Genomic DNA, 20352 nt, shown 5'->3' with positions numbered 1-20352 from the left:
TTTCGGTCTGGTTACTACCGTTTATGTCAGAACACCGGTACCCATCCCTATTTGTCACACATACTACAGTGCTTTACTTTGGCTGCATCATTAGCAATGACATTGGCAACTGAGGCGGATTTAAATATAATTTATAATAGCATCACAAAATTCTTCTACTTTGACTTTATTCCACTCAATCAGATTTTATCTCATATTTAAACATTGCACTCTCAGTGCCTTAGCAATGAAATTATACACAGAGAAGTCACAGCACTCCAATCCAACCAATCAACAGCCGACACAGGAACTATATTAACTATATTACTAATATAAGGTTCATCTGTGAGTTGGTAGGCACACCTCTCTATCTGTTACCGTGGTAAATGATGCAGCTGAGTGTACTTTCTTTTTACTGGATCTATAATGTGAATTAGCATGGCATTTGTTCACAGCTCTGGTGTTATGAGCAGATATGGTGATGTGCTGGCACTCTGGATTAAGTTGTTAATGAAGCTGTGATGTGATACTGACCGTGCATTTTTAAATAGAACATTCCAGCACTTTGAACAAAGTACTTTCTAGAAGTACTTCTGTCAAAGCAGGTTATGTATGAAAAACTGCAAACAGGCCTTGACTCACATTAGCAGTATTAGCATGATGATCAGCAGTGGTTGTGTTCCCAGTTTAGGATTTGAGTATTCAGTTACTAACAGATGGATCTCGTCAGTATTACTCATGGTAGCTGTAGTAATGGTTATAGTACTGAAAACATAATTTGTAATAACTGTTATCACTTCGATTGTTGCTTTTGTTTCAGTACCTGGAATTGAGGTGGTCCTGACAACCTCTGACCTCTGTAGAAGATGGATGACCTCCATCCAGGAGCTGCTGAACTATCTGGTTAACATCCAGGATCCTTCCCATCAGGCTGTTCATCTCCTGGTCCAGGCTCTCAAATCTGCAACATGAGGGTTGTAGTTTTGAACTGCAAAATTTGGATTCAGCCAATTCTTGGTAACAGTTTAGACAACAAGACAGACACTGACCACTGAGCTGAGCTTTAGTAGTAGTAACTGCCTTTAGCCATTCTGTCCTCCTTCCCCTCCTCCTCACCTGTGTGCCACGACCTCCACATCCTCCAGTTTTTCTGGGATCTCCATCTTTTCCAGCCACTGCTCCTTCTCGTCAATCCACAGCTCGCAGGCGTTGACCTCGCTGAACATGCGGTACACAGCAAGGGCGTCATGAAGCCACTGCTGTCTGAGCACCGCGATTTCAGCCACCTCTGTGTACAGCTGCTCCACCTCTCCCATACGAACCTGCACCTCCTGCAAAGAGGAGGATGGACGAGGAGACAGGAAGAGATGGTCGAACAAAAAGTTTAATAAATAATAAAGACATAGGAAGTGAAACATCCTTTTTTTTGTTTGATTGTTGCGCCCGTACCCACCTCCTGTTCACGGTACCGCAGGGGCAGCGCCACCATGTGTTTGCGCAGTGCCACTACAGGCAAACGATGTTTGTCAATGGCTTCACTGACCCCTCTGTGTTTCTTTAGCAGCGATTGAGTGGAGTACTCATCGTGTCCAAAGTCTTCACTGGACACCAGGCGGTAAGCGTCCTGTAGCCAGGCCACGACGTCGTCCGTCTCGGTGGAGAACTGGAAAAAGTTGAGCGCCTCCTGCAGGTGGCTGAGATGCTGCGCAGCCTGGTCCTCCAGCCTCTTCCACTCGCCTTTAACCTCCATGATGCGCTCCTGGATCCCCGCTGTGCCAAAGCTCTTCTCACTCAGAATCTGCTTCCCACGCTTCATGGTGTTCTGGATAAGAAGGAAAAACAAATAAACCCTAAAGACCTGGAGACCCTAAGGTCTAACATATTCATATTGTTTTCTTTCTTGTTTTCATTAAAAAAGCCACCGGGTGCTTCAAAGTAAAGTTAACAAAACAAGGAGAACATGAAATCAATATCAACCACTAACATATAAAAGCAACAAAAACCCTTTTACTGTGGACCAGCAGATATATCCTCAAAACGTGAACTCCAAATGATCTGTTAGGGGAAGTTGGATGTTTTTTTTTAGATAAACAAAAAGAAATGTATAAATGTAAATGCATAAATTTACTGAAGTATGTGAAGTTTGGAAAAAAAAAAAAACTCTTACAGCAGTACGTTTACCAGGTGCAGAATTGAAAACACGCACCTGCAGCAGTGAGCGGTGAGCCAGCAGTTCCCCAGCCAGAGTCTTGTGCTGTTGCAGTAACCTCAGCACACTGCTCAGGTCCTTCCCGTAGCCCTGAGCTCCCAGGATGGAGCTTTTCTCTCTGATCCAGGCCTCCGACTCTTCCAGCTCCTAATAGGACAAAAAACTAGTTTTAAAAGACAAGTTTTAAACCAGGACAATATTTCTAATGGAAAACTGAACAGGTTTAATGATTGGGTGGTGCGATTGGTGGTGCCTGGCCTGAATCCAGGGTGAGGTCTTTCTGTGTGGAGTTTGCATACTGTCCCTATGTCTGTGTGGGGACTCCTGGTTCCTCCCATTGACATGCATGGGGCATAAAAAATGTTCAAAGCTTTCTGAAGCATCCAAGCTCCTCAGAAACTGGCTCCTAGTTTTCCAGGAATAATCCCGGCAAGTTAATCACGCCATTTTCCCCTCAACCTGCTGACCCATCTCACCTGAAAGAAGGCCCACAGTTTCCTTGACTCCTCGAGCTCAGCACGTCTTTTAGTTGCCAGGTGTTTCAGCTCCTCCAGACAGGAAGAGACATGGTTGACACGGTTACAGATCACCTGTGGGTCACATGGTTGGTAACCTGTAAAAACGAGACACAACATTAAATTTATTAGAACCGTGAGCCAGACACAGGATCTCAACCTACTCACACCAAGCCTTAAATACCAATTTTCCGATCAATGCTAAAGACAAATAAAATAAAACACTTTAATTACTACACACGTGTGTACACAATGTGTGTGTATATGTGTGTACCCTCTATTGTGGTGAACTTGAGTGCAGCAGTGTTGAGCGTCTCGACTCTCTCAGCCTGCACAGTAATATCGGCTTCCTGCAGGCCGTGCTTCTGCAGCAGGTCGTCCACCTCCAGTAGATGTTTCCCAAAGTCCCTTGAGAGCAGCTGGACCTGAAAGGAATGAAACAACGGGAGGGAAGAAAGGCGAGAGAAATTAATGGAAGAAGAAATTATGAAACCAGGGGTTTCAATAATAAATATTGATATCTGTGTTTATTACACACATGAAAAAACTGAAGTGTATGTAGGACTCTAGTTACAGAGTTTCTTTTGACCCCAGTAATCGTATTTTAGGTGTAGTGTCCTTTTCTTTTTACATCTCTCACGCTCTCTAGTACCTGCATGTCCTCCATCCAGTCGATCATGTACACCATGTCCTGGAAGGTCTTCTGCAAGGCCAGATTCTTCTCCAGCCGGGTCCTTCTCCCTGCCACCAGCTCCTTCAGCAGACTCCACTGGCCCAGGATATTCTCTTTACGTGCCAGGATACGCCGGATATCGTAGTATCCTTCCACCTCCATCTCTGCAGCGAGTTCCACAACCACGCCAATTCTTTCCTCGTATGAGGCTATGTCCGCCTCGATGGCTTCGTGCTTCTTCATCGCTGCCTCGACTGCTGGTAGGTCATAGCCAAAATTGTCCTGAAGTCAAAGGGGAAAACAAAGAAAGTCGTCATCTTAGATTTAATGAAACAAGTAGCAGCAATACACTCAGACATTTGTCCCCCTACCTGCGACACGAGTCTCTGATTCTCATTGAGCCAGGCCTGCCTCATGGTGGTTTTGTGGTCAAAGCGCTGAGCCAACAGCTCAAGCTTCTCCTGACGAATCAGCTCCTGCCGTAAAGCTACACCCCTCTCGTGCTCTGCCTTCTCCAATCTCTCCCAGGCCTAGATGATAAATGACAATAAACTGATTAATAGTGTTGGAGAAAGGATTAAATGTTGTATATAAAATATAAACAACGCAGCTTGTGGGTGTATGACCTTGTTAATGTCTGAGATGAGCGTCCCATCATTAGGCACATAGGGTTTCTGGTTATTGGCTCTGAGTTTGCTTTGGATGGTGAAGAGAAGAACCTCGAGATTACCCTTCTCCTGAAACCTGGATGAGAAGCAGGAAGCTTTAGTTGGTGGGTCAGTGTCACAGTATCACAGTCATCTCAGCAAAAAATCACTCAAACAGCACGAAAGCTTGTTGACAGACGTGTTTCTGTCTGCTGTCCAGGGCTGTGCTCATTAATTACTCACAGAGAGTCTACATTTAGTCTGAGAACCGTCTTCTATTAAAATATCCACTAATATGTATGCACATCTGCTTTCGTGCCAGTTTCACAAGTCAACAGCTGGCTGTGAGCTGCTTAACTCACCCAGAGCCTAACAAGGCCTATTGTATCATAGCAAGAGTGTGTGTGTGTGTGTGTGTGTGTGTGTGTGTGTGTGTATCTGCTCTGTGGGTATCACTGCTGCTGACAGTACACTCTGAGGTGTCATGAGTCTAGTAGTCTGTGCTTTTTCAGTGTAAAAAAAACAAACATTCAAAATGTCTAATTTTACAGTTAAGGAAGAACTCTCGTAACTAATATAAAGTCTAAACTGTCTCCAGCTACTTTTTCACATAATTCTGGATTCAGACGCTTACAGTCCATCAGGGGAGTAATGTTTCCGACTGACACAGCTACACACATACAGCAATCTTATTTTTCTCTAACAGGGTGAAACATAAAACGTATATGGTATAAGCACAACAGTATATTTTTCACAAGACTGGCATAACTTAAATGCATTAATTACATTAATAAATAATAAATTACTTTGTAAAGCAAAGATAAGCAACTAATTCTGACACTTGAGAAGCTGCAGATTAACTGTTTTGAATCACAGCTGGTCAGAACAGCACACCAGGTTACTGGTAGCAGTCACAAACGTAGCTTATTTTACTATATGTGATGTGGTGAATGATCAGAGTATAACATATTTACATAATTAGTTGGTGTTGTTCCTCCAGCTGCTTCTTTTTAGTACCAATTTGTTTTCCAGCTTTTAGTTGGCCCCAAGGTTTTGTTGCTGTCATCAAATTCTTAAAATTAGTTTTCTTAAAATTTTGGGATTGGGTTTGTACATGTGGTGTAAAAAAAAAGTCAAAATATGTTAATCTGGTATTTTTAAAGAATCACCAAACTTACTTGATGGGCTTCTCTATAGTGCAGTAGGTGGTGAAGGCCTGCAGCTGCTGCTGAACTCCGGTCAGCGAGTTGGCAAACTTCTGGTTGCTGATGACCGCGATCGTCTTCTCTATCCACTCGAGGAGATCAGATGCCAGAGCGTCATAGCGGTTAACAATCTTCTCTGCCTCGATGCAGCTGTCTAGCACCTGGTTCAGAGAGAAGAAGAAAGTTGCGAGGAGATTCTGAGTGCAAGATTGAGGTATGAGGCTAACAAAAAAAAGGCAGGAATAACCAAGAAACCCTTTAAGAATCATAATATTTAAATTCCTCTAAGATCTGCTAGTAAAGTGATATTACAGTGATATTGTTTGCTTCAGACTGCCTGCCCTTCAGGTTTTAAAGCAATAGTAGCTCATTCATCTCCTCTCTGATGCTGTCGGTATGCAGGTTTTGTAGGCATATTTAGGAGAGCGTGTGCGTTACCTTGCCAACGCGCTTCCCCTCCACAATAAGAGCCTTCATCTTAGAGAAGTAGTGGTAGTAGGAAACCACGTATGTAATGATGGACTTTTCATCTGGGTTCTCGGTGTTCACATCTGCACAAGAGGGAGGTGATAGAAATGGAAAGATAGAAGAGTTAGCATCACCTTTAAGACCGGCACTTCTTCCTCTTAATATACAAGGATCTGATTGTTTCTAGTATAAATCAGCACCATGGTCACTCGTCCATATAACATTTGAGAGTCTGAGTAAGTCTGAGTAGTGGCTCAAGTCTTATTAATACATCAGATCTGTGCATGTCTCTCCTGCATTTTTCTGAGTTCACTGTCAGACGTGACTGTTTTGGAGAAACTAAAACAATGTGTGGGAAAAAACATGCTTTCAGCTGCCGTCTCATGGCCTCACCCTTCCACACAACTCACAGAAGAAAAAAAAACAGAAAGCTACATACGTTTAAAAAGCTTTTTAACTGCACACTGGACAAAGTCTGAGCACATTTTCAGCACACACACATTTTAGAAGCGTTAAACATTTTAAACAGTCCTTACATAGCCATTATCCTTGTCTTTTTAATCCATCATAAAAAGATTATAATGGAATGAGTATATGCATCTGCCTTTCTGGTAAAAATCTAATGTTAGTTCTAGTTTTGTGTACTGTTGCATGCTTCATGTTTAAAAACCAGTTATAATGTTTGAATGAAGCTGTGAGAACCTTTGAAGTGTGAGTTAATCTCACGTCTCCCATTTCTGTAAAAAAGAAGAACGTTGTCTATCTTACTGAGTGCAGCAGGTTTTGCACTGTTTTGGATGTTGCAGCATGGAGTGTGGTTTGCATGACTCTCACCCTCAGGGTCCAGGAGTTTCGTGAGGCCCAGGTGCTGCTCAGCGATGTTAAAGGCTTGCTGCAGGTTGTGGGTTGCATTGGATCGTGTCAGCTTGTGGAACTCTATTAGATCAGGTCTGGAGGGCACAACATGAAAAAACAGAAATTTGTGTATGGCTGCGATTTTAAAATTTCATGTCAGTCACACCTGCTGCACATCTTCTCCATGTTTGTCTAAATACACGTGTGTGTGAGTATTTTTGTTGGTAATGTGCTTACATCTAAAAAAAAAAAGGAGTACAAACACATACTAACAGTGAAAACATGGTGAACCTTTAGCTGGTTCTATGCTGTGTAGGTGTGTCCTACCTGTGTCTGTGTATTAGGGCGTTAAATGCAAGGCCGTCCCTCCAGCAGGTGGTGAAGTTCTGGATGTTGACCTCAGGGTACCTGTGACATGGAGAAATGCTTTCTAATCTTATAGAGCTCCAACTTACTCTCACTAGATTCTGACGAAATATACAGTATAACACCTAAATGATCATGAAATTTGCGGTTTGAGCTTCTAATTTCTGTGTTTTTATTTCACTGCTCACCCTGCAGTCTTCATCTGGCACCAAAGCAGCAGCGCATCCTTGGCAGAGCGGGTTTCTCTGTTGTCCTCTGTCTCTATTTTGATCACCTGAATCTGAATAAGAAGAAGGTGAACCAAGAGTTCAGTGTTTTCTGTCTGTCACTGAGACTCATATAAACACGCTGCTGCTTATAGGTTCACCTTAAAGATTCCACGTCCTTAATTTTCTCTCATATGTGCACAGTTGTAATGGTGCATTCTCATATTAAACATGGCCAAAGTTTTCCTATGATCCCTATGATGTAAACGCTCAGGTCTCTGACAAATGCTGAAATCAGGATATCAGAAGCAGAAAAAAGCAGGTTCAAAGTGATGACGGCCCTAAAGGAGAAGAGCTACAACAGTTTGCTTCACACAGATCTGACAGACTGCACCAAGGCCCAGTACAAGAATCATACAAAGCTACTCTAGCAAAGGCTCACTGCACATTTGTTGCTGAGTTCTGGAGTAGTTCAGTGGGTTGAGCACGAAATCTATATGCCAAAATACCACTGCAGGGGCCCAGGTTCAACTCTGCTCCAGGCCATTTTCTCTGCATTAGCCCCTCTGCACTCTCTTCCTGTCATAGCAAAAAAGTGCTTCAAACAAATCAGTGCCAGAATTTAGCAAAATGGATCCACTTTAATAAAAGTAAATCAAGCTGCAAACAATCAAAAATGTTTTTGATTTGAAAGTGCACTATATCGACTGGCCACCAGTTAACCTGATTACAAACTCAATGAACGGATAGTACAATACATTTTGCACATATGTGTATTGCAGTTGTAAAGAATGAAAAGGTTAATAAAGGAGTGAAATCTGCCTTATGTTAGAGTTGGTTAGCTTACTTCTTATCGACCTGCAGCTGTACCTCTGATATTTTATATTAACTTTATGGACACAACTAAACAGTGAATAAATAAAATGTTCAAGATGTCAAGTGACAAAGCATGTTTGCAAGAAAAGAAATGGAGCAAAGATCTGAGCCCCGACTTTATTCCCGAATCCTGAAAAAGAAACAGCAAAGCAAGAAAAACGACAAGCAAAGGAACAAAGAGAAATATGACATGAGGCGAGGATTTGGGTGTTAAAAACACACGGCTCTGTGTGCCTCCTGAGGACAGCACGCTGGCCGTTACAACGCCTGATGATAGGAGACAGTGACAGCCATTCAACCAATCACATCACAGTGACATGATCCAAGGTAATTGGGGACATGGCACCCTGGAATCAGCTGCTACCCAAGTCGTTAGCCACAACACTGCGCGCACACACACACACACACACACACACACACACACTCAACCTTTTTAGTGATGTTGTGATGTAAACTGTGTCCCAACAGTCTGCTTTCTTCTCCAGAAAACACTTTAACATTTCATGCTAAAGAGAATATGATTTATAAATTCACATTGAATGTATAAAACGTTAGAGCCTGACATTAAATATGTGTCAAATATCATCAGTCAATACCTGAATCTGCATATATGGCTTTTATATGACAATAAGTTATCATATAAAGGTAAAAGATGGTCAATAAGTCTTGGTTCAGTTACACTGGCAGTGTGCAAGCTAAGCAGAAAAGCACTGCACACAGTACGATGACACTCAGCCAACCATATACAGCAACATAACTATAGAGGAAGCAAATAATAAGAGTCTGTTATTATTTGCGTATGGCTCTGTAAATACGGTAGCTTTACCTCTTCCTTCGGCTGTCAATCCTCTCCCTTCTTTACTGCTTTTCCCTCCCTCTCTCTTTCTGCCTGTGTACAGTTACTGCAGTGGTCTGGCTCTACCTGCTGACTGGGCAAAGCAAACTCTCACTTTCACTGCTGGGGAAGAGGCAGCGATGAGGGCAGAAAAAGTGCAAGAGGAAACGATAACTCGAAGCTACCGTGACAACAGAAACCTCAGCTAACCCTGGGCAGTTCTCAGGCCTGCTGATGTCACTCTTAGCACCTAAATGTTTGATTAAATCACCTTACTGATGCTCTAAAAGGGCCTCTGGATTTGAAATCCAAAAACAATTTTGCAACTGCAAAATTTATTCCCTATTTATTTATTTCCACATCACAGATTCCTCGTTTCATTCCTACCTCATTTTCCCAGTTAAGTTCACCTGAATATAAGTTTAAAGTTTAATAAAGGTTTAAAAAGTACCTTAATCCTTGTCTTTTTAATATGAAAATAAAAGATTAACTTTAGCTTGTATTCCTTTTTTTGTCCAAGTTTAAGACTCCATGTGTGTCTGTTTTTTCTTATCTTAAAGACACTTGAGTTTGGAAAAGCAAACCTTAAAGGTTCACGGCTATATTTATTTCCTGCATCTTATTTTGAGGCCACTGATGACGGTTTCCTTTCCTGTCCCTTAAAAATGTACCAGTTAACAAGGACACGATAAAATCAGCTCTTTCTTGGCTTTAAGATAAAAATGAAAATTGAGAAGAGACAGTGAGAAAAGGAACTTAAAATGTGGGTGAACTCTGAGAGAAGTGTCCTTGTTTAAACGCAACTAAAAGAAGAGCAATTTCAGAGACAAATACCGCTTGACACTGGTTTACTTATTACTTCATCAGTACTGTCAAACTGTTTAATAAATTCATTCATTTTTCATTTTTGCTTCCTGTGAACGTTAAACTTTATTGCTGTGGCTCATCTGACTTCAAGTTTTTGTCTTTGCTTTGCATTTTTTTCCCCCATTGACCTGAAGCAGCTTTTTGTCTGGTTGTCCTACAACTTAAACATGAAGAAGAAGTGTGATAAACTTTACATTTTCTTGCAATAACTTTTCTGATTTTATTATTCTAACTGTGACCATAACCATCTGTGAGGTCATCAACCTCTGAACTTTGATTTCTTCCAAAACGAGACAGTAAAAAATGTCATGAAACAGTGTGTGATGCTCTTGAGAGCTTTTACTTTGAAAAGACTACAGAAGAATTCAACATAGCCTCTGACTGGATTGTTTTAGTGAGTTAGGTTGACACATAACTTGTGAGGAAGTGAATCGTAGAGTCAAAGCCACTGAGAAAATAACTGTTTCTCTCCTAACATTTTAATTTCAAGTAACATAACAGTTCAATTATTTGCTTGTTATTTTATTTCATTGTTTTATCCATACAGCACTCATCTCCCATATATCTGTATGCACAGCTGCTCCTGCAAAATGAGGAAGATGTACAAAATAAAGTCCTTTAAAGTCTTTACAAGTTATGATTGTGACTGTATCAAAACTCTTGGACCTAGTCTCTTCAGAGGTGTAGCCTTTTCTTCTGATTATTGGAGCACAGGTGCTACACCTCAAATATGAAACATGAAGAAATATTTCTAAACCCTGATTTTAATGTGTGTTAATTATTGAGTTAAGGCAACAACCAGCGCTTATTTACTGGAACATCTCTGCTCACCGCTTCCCATCAGCCAGCTATTCTTTCCCTATATGAGTACTTGCCTCATAATTAGACACACACACACACACACACGCACACACACACACACACACATGCACACACACACACACACACACACACACACGCACCACTCTCCTTTCTCAGCACATGCAAAATTGAAGAGGCCATCGACTGGCGGCTCTTGGGAGCAGGAGAACGGGACAACAGCCGAGCTCACGGCTAATGGTGGGAAATCTAGCAGACAGCTAACACTATAGTAGCCTAAACTGTGCAGCTTCAGCTGGTCAGGTATATTCAGAAAGCACAAACAAATACATCAGGAGTAAGGAGTAAGTCACTGAACAAATTAGCTAAAAAATATGAGCTAAACTTTTGTAAAAAATACTTTTTTCTGTGATTTAGCGTATGCAACGTTCACTTGACCTTTCCAACAATTGTAGCTCACCTTGTTGTGTCTGTGGTCTTCACAGCATGGCCCTTACACATGCAAAATTAAACAGGACAAGGTAATGAAGCTAGCCAACATAGAATGGCACCAGACACGTAAGAGTCCTGCATGTCCACATGCTACAAGGCGATTTCTGTTTTTTTTTCTCCTTTTGTATCATTATTGTGATGGTTGAATTCACATAGAAGCTAAAAAACAGAAAATGCTCTTACAGCAATATGCCTTTAATTCTCAACATCAAACTTTCATTTTTATATGTTATGTTGTAAAATAAACTTAAACTGCTAAACTGCATTAAAGACAGCTTGTATTTAGTTTTTCTTCTTTTTTTTTAAACAAACTTTTAATCACCTTATACAACTATATCTGGCTAATGACATAATTTTCATTTCACATAGACTGATCTAATAAACAGCCTGATTTGATGGTTAAATTAACATTTTTGCTAAGAAGCACTCAATTCAATTCAATTTCAATTCAATTTTATTTATATAGCGCCAAATCACAACAAAAGTCGCCTCAAGGCGCTTTATATTGTACAGTAGATAGCACAATAATAAGTACAGAGAAAAACCCAACAATCATATGACCCCCTATGAGCAAGCACTTTGGCAACAGTGGGAAGGAAAAACTCCCTTTTAACAGGAAGAAACCTCCGGCAGAACCAGGCTCAGGGAGGGGCGGCCATCTGCTGCGACCGGTTGGGGTGAAAGAAGAAAAACAGGATAAAGACATGCTGTGGAAGAGAGACAGAGATTAATAACAGATATGAGTCGATGCAGAGAGGTCTATTAACACATAGTGAGTGAGAAAGGTGACTGGAAGGGAAAAACTCAATGCATCATGGGAATCCCCGGCAGCCTACGTCTATTGCAGCATAACTAAGGAAGGATTCAGGGTCACCTGGTCCAGCCCTAACTATATGCTTTAGCAAAAAGGAAAGTTTTAAGCCTAATCTTGAAAGTAGAGATAGTGTCTGTCTCCCGAATCCAAACTGGAAGTTGGTTCCACAGAAGAGGGGCCTGAAAACTGAAGGCTCTGCCTCCCATTCTACTTTTAAATACTCTAGGAACAACAAGTAAGCCTGCAGAGCGAGAGCGAAGTGCTCTAATGGGGTGATATGGTACTACAAGGTCATTAAGATAAGATGGGGCCTGATTATTTAAGACCTTGTATGTGAGGAGCAGGATTTTGAATTCAATTCTGGATTTAACAGGAAGCCAATGAAGGGAAGCCAAAACAGGAGAAATATGCTCTCTCTTTCTAGTCCCTGTCAGTACCCTTGCTGCAGCATTTTGGATCAGCTGAAGGCTTTTCAGTGAGTTTTTAGGACATCCTGATAATAAAGAATTACAGTAGTCCAGCCTGGAAGTAATAAATGCATGAACTAGTTTTTCAGCATCACTCTGAGACAGGATATTTCTAATTTTAGAGATGTTGCGCAAATGGAAGAAAGCAGTCTTACATATTTGTTTAATATGTGCATTGAAGGACATGTCCTGGTCAAAAATGACTCCAAGGTTCCTCACAGCATTACTGGAGGCCAAGGTAATGCCATCCAGAGTAAGAATCTGCTTAGATACCATATTTCTAAGATTTTCAGGGCCGAGTACAATAACCTCAGTTTTATCTGAATTAAGAAGCAGAAAGTTAGCGGCCATCCAGGTCTTTATGTCTTTAAGACATTCCTGCAGTTTAACTAATTGGTGTGTGTTACCTGGCTTCATGGATAGATAGAGCTGCGTGTCATCTGCATAGCAGTGAAAATTTATGCTATGTCTTCTAATGATGCTGCCTAAGGGAAGCATGTACAATGTAAATAGAATTGGTCCTAGCACTGAACCCTGTGGAACACCATAATTGACCTTAGTGTGTGAAGAGGACTCTCCATTTACTTGAACAAATTGGAGTCTATTAGATAGATATGATACAAACCACTGCAGTGCAGTACCTGTAATACCTACAGCATGTTCTAATCGCTCTAATAGGATATTATGGTCAACAGTATCGAACGCAGCACTGAGGTCTAGCAGGACAAGCACAGAGATGAGTCCACTGTCAGAGGCCATAAGAAGATCATTTGTAACCTTCACTAAAGCTGTTTCTGTGCTGTGATGAGCTCTGAAACCTGACTGAAACGCTTCAAATAAGCCATTCCTCTGCAGATGATCTGTTAGCTGTTTGACAACTACTCTTTCAAGGATTTTTGATATGAAAGGAAGGTTGGAGATTGGCCTATAATTAGCTAAGACTGCTGGGTCTAGAGATGGCTTTTTAAGTAAAGGTTTAACTACAGCCACCTTGAAGGCCTGTGGTACATAGCCGATTATTAGAGATAGGTTGATCATATTTAAGATCGAAGAATTAATTAATGGCAGGACTTCTTTGAGCAGTTTTGTAGGAATGGGGTCTAAAAGACACGTTGATAGTTTGGAGGAATTAATTATTGAAGTTAACTCAGAAAGATCAATTGGAGAAAAAGAGTCTAACTTAACATCAATGGTACTAAAAGTAGCTGTAGATAATATTACATCTGTGGGATGATTATTGGTAATTTTTTCTCTAATGATAAAAATTTTATTTGTGAAGAAGTTCATGAAGTCATTACTAGTTAACGTTAAAGGGATTGTTGGCTCAGTAGAGCTCTGACTTTTTGTCAGCCTGGCTACAGTGCTGAAGAGAAACCTGGGGTTGTTCTTATTTTCTTCAATCAGTGACGAATAGTAAGATGTTCTGGCTTTGCGGAGGGCTTTCTTATAAAGTAGCAAACTATTTCTCCAGGCTAAATGATGATCCTCTAAATTTGTGAGACGCCATTTCCTCTCCAGCTTACGAGTTATCTGCTTTAGGCTACGTGTTTGAGAATTATACCAGGGAGTCAGGTACTTCGGATTTGAGGCCTTAGTTTTCACAGGAGCTACAGTATCCAGAGTCGTACGTAGTGAGGAGGTAAAATTATTAACAAGATAATCGACCTCTGTTGGAGTAGCGTTCAGATAGCTGCTCTGCTCTATGTTGGTACAGGGCATTGAAGATGATAACAGTGGGTGGATTATATTCTTAAACTTAGTTACAGCACTTTCAGAAAGACATCTACTTTGATAAAGTCTACTCTCCACTGCTGTGTAATCAATTATTGTAAATGTGAATGTTATCAGGAAATGATCAGACAGCAGAGGGTTTTCAGGAAACACTGTTAAATGTTCAGAGAGCACAAACCTCTGCACTGTTTTTACTTTTAAAGGAACATTATTATATTTCATATATATTCATTTTGTCTTCTTTGTTCTGTTTAAACATACAAACAAGAGGTTTGCAGTGCAGTAAAATCATTATGCAGTAGTAGGTATTGGATAATTGGCATGGATTTGTGAAATACAACATAAATAACTTGAGCTGATTGCAAAAATTATACTACAGTATATTTCTAAATAACTAAGCTGCTCGTTCTCCTTCTCATGACAATGCTTTTTTAAAGACATAATGCATTTTGGGGTCAATTTGAACATACAAGTTCCATTTGTTGCCATTACAACAAAAGGTACTAGAATTTTAACCATTTTTAAAGATGAAGGGATTTTATGAACATGTGGACATGTTGACAGTACACACCACACTTATTAGAAACATAGTTTCGAAGTTATGAGGCTTTTTCGTCAATTTCCAGCCAATAAATCATTAAGTTGACCTTGAAGACCTTGTTGGATGTTAGGCATATGAATTAATGGATTGCTAACATGACCCCCTGCCTCAACACCCCTACAAAATTTTATCAGAATTCTTTCAAAAGGTCATGTCAGTGTTTACAGATAGGATAACATGCATGTACGCAAACGCTACCAAAAACACAACCATCAGGCGGTAATAATCAGCGTACAACAACACACTTATTGATTTCTGTATCTGCAGATTTCTGTATCAGTGAGCTGTCTTGCACACAGTGAACGTTGATCCTCTCTGTCTCATGAGCTCGGCCTGCAGAGGGTTGCACACGCTGCAAGATAATTCTATTAGCAGTGCTGGCAAATGTGCTTTGTGGTGGGTAGCCAGGTCTAGCATGACAATACTCGGTCCCAGGAGAAAAGCTGATAGGCGACTGTGCACCGTGAATGTTACAGAGACATCTGAATAATGTCATGTAAGCAGTGTGAGCCAATGCCACGCTGTAGCACTGAAGCAATATAAAGAGAAGCCGTAGATTTCTGCTGTACTTACAGGGAAGAAGGTGATCCTGTATCACTGCTGCTGAGGCCTGGAACCCTGTGTGAGAGTGTGTGCATGTGTGTGGTATGTACATGCCAGAGGGTGTGCGATGAGACAGATGAAAGCCGGCTCAGGTAAGGTAGATAAAACGGTGTGCCCGTGTGTCCTTGCTGAAGAGCAGACTGGAAGGCAACTGCTACCGGTCAGCCACTGAGTGACATTAAGGCTTCATCCACTAAACATGGCTGTCGCTGTCGCACACTGGTGACGCAGCGCATGTGACAGCCTTCCCCAAACCACCAAGAGATAAACGATGCACTGCTGATTACAGCAACTTTGCACAGCCAGTTTCCGCAAAACCAGCAGTCAAATATTACATCCGCAAAGAAACACTTCATATCCTGGAATAGAATAAAACCACCTTTTCTCTATACAGTGACAAAGTTGGCTCATCAGACGTCCATGAAATCTGTCATGATGAATCTGTGTTTTAAATTTACCTGAAAGCGAAGGATGATGGTCCAGATAAGGCCCAGGGTAAGGCGATGGTTTCCGTCCACAATGTCATGGGAACCGACGTTTTCCAGGTGAACCCTCTGCTCTTTAAGAAACTGCAGCGCTTTGTCGACGTTCTCCAGGCAGTGGATCCGCATTCGACCTCGTGTGGGCCTCGGCTGTGGCAGGAAAAAGAGTTTAATGAGTACTTGTAACAAGATAACTGTTATTATTGACATACTACATGCAGGGATATAGCAAACATTGTTAAAATAATAACAAAGAGAGTCAAAAGGCTGGATTTAACTTAAATTTTACTTTTAGAAATGACAGAAGTAAAAACCACTGGGGAGAATCTGGGGATATTTTTAGTATAGGGGCAAATTCTTTCTTACTACTGCCTCCCACTGTGAAATAAAGGTAAACTTAAGGAGACATGATATATCAGGCAAAGTGGTAACTGACAGGTAACAAACACAAAGACAAACAAAGACAGAACTGATTACATGCTCCTTCCTTTCAGGGGGAAAGTAACCAGAAAAGGGCTTCATGCAGAGCCAAAGACCCTGGACACATTTGATTTTTTTTTTGTTAATGTTCTAATCTGTGAAGTTTACAGACCCCCTTCAAATTTCTTTATTCAATTTTTTAAAAGTCCGTCAATGAGGGCAGATATTCAGTCAAAATAAAATCAGTCAGGAAGAAACTGACAGAATGAACAAAAATGAAGGATTACAAAACTAAAACCGTGACGGTTCCTACCAGCAGCTCTCCACTGAGGACCTCCAGCAGTCTGGTGAGCATGTATCCATCCCTCAGGTCGTTGTAAAGGTCAGATATGCGACAGGACACCCTGGCTAGATGAGAGTTAACCCACTTTGTAAAAGTCTTCTTTTGCACTGCATCTCGTTCATCTGAGGGAAATTGGGAAATAAATTTTAAGTTAAAGGAACAGATACAATAATATCAACTTTATATATGTGAAACAGTTAGATGAGAATCACTTCAAATGGCCCTGAAAGACTCTTTAAAAAGCATGTGTGCCTCCTTTTGTTCCTTTCAGCTGCATGCACACTCATGCTTGCCCCTTGCCTGACAAAGTTGATCTAATCTTTATGAAATATTTTCTTCAAATACCTAAAATACAAGGTGCACATTATTCACTATTAAACAGTTAAAAAATGAAAACTCTAAAAATATAAAACACCTTGAGGCAACTGTTGTTGTGACTGGGTGCTATATAAATTACATTTAATTAAATTGCATTTGATTAATTGTTTAAAAATGCCCTGAAAGTAGGTATTATTCATTTTGTATATGAACACACAATACGGTCAAATGTCTGCAGTGTCTGTATTTGTGTAAATGTGAGTAAGCATGTGCACTGATCTGTGTGCGACCTCTGACCTGCCAGGGCCTTGATGCGGGAGCACTCGAACAGTTTGGAGCTGGTACACTCTGTCTCCCAGAAGCCAGAGCTGATTGGTCGGTTGTTGTTGTTAAGCTGGCGCTGGGCTTCCGCGTTGTCCAGGTCTGGAGAGGCATTAGCCATCGCGCCCGACGCCCTGCGAAAAATCAAATACTGTCAAAATATCTGATCAGCCTGTTTAAGAAATAAAGGATGTGATAAAGTCTTCCTGGTAACATATAAAAATTAAATTAAAAAATCATCTGTACAGTCATGCTTGATGAAATAGGTTTTGAATGAGCCAATATAAATATCATTGTGTTTGCTTTAATGAGCTACTCACATATACAAATACATATATATGTATGTGAGCACATTCACACATGCAGAGGAGAGAAAAAGAAGTGGCAAAGACAAGTGCCATTGCTCCATCCCCACAGGTGAAAAGCCTTTCGCACCTGATAATTAAACTCTCACTGACTTCACACGTCCTTATTAGATATCTCTTAACCCTTATTCAGCCACACAAGTTTAGCCACTGAAGCAAATTCAGACTGAAAATTCACGGTTTAATAAGGAGACGTCTGCAGAAATAAGGAGTCAATAGGTCCTTTCCTGTTCATGAATGATGCAGTACCTGACCTTGGCATCAAAGCATTTTACAATAGCAAAGCTTAAAATAGACTTAAAATGACTTGGGCATCTCATCTCTTCAGCCCATCCCTTTGACAGCTGAAAGCAGGTACATAAAAATAGCTTCTAAACCTCTGCATGAAATCACACTGTGCCGGCTGAGAGTTAAGAAACAGAAACATTCAAAACAAACAACAATGAAAAACCTCCTGTTCAATTTTCTGATATTCATCAGCTTCAGCGGCATTCATTTGAAGAGCTCACAGAGATGTTTGATATCAGTTAGAGGCTTCAATTAAAATGAAAATGAAACCTTAACAGTGAGCACTGGATAATGTGGTGTAAATAGTGTGCTTCGAGCAATGCACGGTTCGATTCGTGGCACTCATGACAGAATTCAGAGCACACACATAAAAATCAGCAGACTGGGTGAAAACTTAAACGCCTCTCTGTTAGAACAGCTTGGCGCTCTGAAATAAAAAGCTGGGTTTTTCCAAATTAAGGCACCAAAAAACTGGTACCGTCTGTTTTAGTCTTCTTCATACACACCCTCTGTTTTAAATTGTTCTTTTACATATAAAGGATGTGTCATGCAAAAATAGATGGTACCTCCTGTCTTTTCCTGAATTTGACAGTTTGTTGTTTTCAGTGTGTGTGTGTGTGTGTGTGTGTGTGTGTGTGTTTATACATGTTTAGACATCTTTGTGAGGACAGGAAATTGGCATGCTACTATACTTGTGGGGACCAAAATGCCCGTCCCCACAGGTTTGAAGGCATTTTTGAGGCTCAAAATGTGGTTTTAGTGTCAGGGTTACCATTAGGTTATGTTTAGGTTTAGACTGAAGGTTAGAGTTCGCATTCATTTTTAATGGTTAGGCTTAGGGTAGGAACATCCCATCTTGTATGAGCGGTTCAGGCTGCTGCTGGTGTGTGGGGATATAATCTTGACAAACTTTGGGCCTCTTGGTACCATCTGAGGATCGTCAAATATTACAGCCCACCTGAGTATCTGAACACGTTTTGTGATCATAGTGTGCCCATCTTCTGCAGGACAGCACACCATGTCACAAAGCTCAAATCATCTTTCTTGAACATTACAGTGAGTTCCACAGTCAGCTGATCTAAATCCAATAAAGCATCTTTGGGATGTGGTGGAACCTAAGATTCACATCATGGATGTGCAGCCGACAAATAGGCATCCCTGTGTGATGCTATTATGCCAACATGGACTTCATTAAGTCTTTCAGGAATGTGTCCAGCACCTTACTGAACCTCCACAATAAAGATATAGGCATCTCTTAATTCTTCATGGTATTAGGCACTTGCCAGGTGTACCAAATAAAGGGACCAGGGATTGTACGTATCACAACATGCATTTGAAATATAAAAGCTTGTGTTGGTAATGATGTATAGAGCAGTGCACTGGACATTAAATAAATCATAAATGTTTTAGATGCACATTGGGAATCTAATAAGAATTCCCAGGTAAACACACCACATTCATCATTAGTTTCTCATGTTCTCGCTCTTTGTGTTACACACACAATGAATGGAAAATACAAGCAATGGTTTCTCTTGGTGAGGAGCAGATGTGCCCACGGATATAAAAGATGCCATTTGGTGCTCTTCTCCAAAGCTGCTAACAAAGGGGAGGGAGGGGGAAGAATACATGTTTGTTTCCATGGCCGGCCCCACTGGGAATCAAACCCATAGCCTACTGAGCGTTTACACATGTGGGTTCAAGGGGAAAAACTGATGATAGAAATGTAAGAAATGTATTCTCTGTATATTTATCCAGAGTGCTTCTTTTGTCTTATTTCTCTTTAAACTTCTTACAAAGATAGAAAGTGACGCATTCTTAGCGTTTAAAAACCTGCTGGCTCATTTTTGCGGCTACATTGTTTCAGTATGGTTGTTTTTAGCAGATACAGCAGTATGTTTGGTGGTCATCCTTCAGCATCCTAAAATCATTGGCCTTTCCAGTGTGCACTCATTAAAACCCCTGTCCTTGAAATGCCTCACAAGATAACACAGAATGAAAAATGTTCTCCCCCCTTTCCCCTCCCCCATTTCTCCCTATACCCTTCTTTCAACACATAGGAAGAATTCACCCAACAGTTACATGCCCTGAATTTGTATTGTTACTTTTTAGTTAATGTTAGTAACACTATACTCACCCATTAAGTTCAATTTATGTGACTGAAGATTTCAAAAGTCAAATAAGCATTTGATGCTACTGTTTAGGAAGGTTTCTCTGAAATTTTCTGCCTCTTGTCTGTAATCTCTTTTTCCTGTCCTCATCTGGCCCCTTTTTCTGGCCGCCCCCTCCCTCTGCAACACAAACCCAAGCTCACGGTTGTCACTATACCTAAACCGCTGGAAAAACAACATAGCCATATCGAGTAAATGTCAGCGTGCCCTGCAAGACAGAAAGAGAAGAAGTAGCTGTGCACATGCACTTAGCTGTCCTCTCTGGAGAGGATAAATATTATAGAGCTTTCTATCTGGTGATGATGCAGAAAGAGGACTGCAGTGAAACCCAACAAAGTGAAGCCTACAGTAAATCAGATACATTTATACGTAACCTGACTGAATGAAAAGACAACAATACAAAATGTTCTTTTCAATTA

General features: G+C 40.8%; 1 protein-coding gene across 3 annotated transcripts in view; it reads right to left on the bottom strand.

Moving 5' to 3' along the window:
* sptbn4b (spectrin, beta, non-erythrocytic 4b) overlaps nucleotides 1-20352 on the bottom strand; it is a 101744-nt gene that overhangs the window by 61522 nt on the left and 19870 nt on the right. For all 3 annotated transcript variants that reach the window (XM_025898392.1, XM_019345257.2, XM_025898391.1), the window contains exons 2-18: nucleotides 17089-17246; nucleotides 16444-16595; nucleotides 15687-15860; nucleotides 7106-7197; nucleotides 6879-6959; nucleotides 6531-6646; nucleotides 5667-5779; nucleotides 5202-5389; nucleotides 4003-4120; nucleotides 3748-3906; nucleotides 3356-3658; nucleotides 2978-3128; nucleotides 2665-2801; nucleotides 2186-2335; nucleotides 1433-1801; nucleotides 1096-1310; nucleotides 803-940 (exon numbers count right to left, since the gene is read on the bottom strand). In XM_025898392.1, coding sequence (XP_025754177.1) covers nucleotides 803-940; nucleotides 1096-1310; nucleotides 1433-1801; nucleotides 2186-2335; nucleotides 2665-2801; nucleotides 2978-3128; nucleotides 3356-3658; nucleotides 3748-3906; nucleotides 4003-4120; nucleotides 5202-5389; nucleotides 5667-5779; nucleotides 6531-6646; nucleotides 6879-6959; nucleotides 7106-7197; nucleotides 15687-15860; nucleotides 16444-16595; nucleotides 17089-17233 — 2801 coding nt within the window. In that variant the 5' untranslated portion in view covers nucleotides 17234-17246. The remainder of the gene's footprint in view (nucleotides 1-802; nucleotides 941-1095; nucleotides 1311-1432; nucleotides 1802-2185; nucleotides 2336-2664; nucleotides 2802-2977; nucleotides 3129-3355; nucleotides 3659-3747; nucleotides 3907-4002; nucleotides 4121-5201; nucleotides 5390-5666; nucleotides 5780-6530; nucleotides 6647-6878; nucleotides 6960-7105; nucleotides 7198-15686; nucleotides 15861-16443; nucleotides 16596-17088; nucleotides 17247-20352) is intronic.

Source organism: Oreochromis niloticus, linkage group LG14 (assembly GCF_001858045.2).
Source record: "Oreochromis niloticus isolate F11D_XX linkage group LG14, O_niloticus_UMD_NMBU, whole genome shotgun sequence".
Taxonomy (NCBI): domain Eukaryota; kingdom Metazoa; phylum Chordata; class Actinopteri; order Cichliformes; family Cichlidae; genus Oreochromis; species Oreochromis niloticus.
The sequence above is the reverse complement of the archived record's forward strand: the minus strand, read 5'-3'. Positions and strand labels throughout refer to the sequence as shown.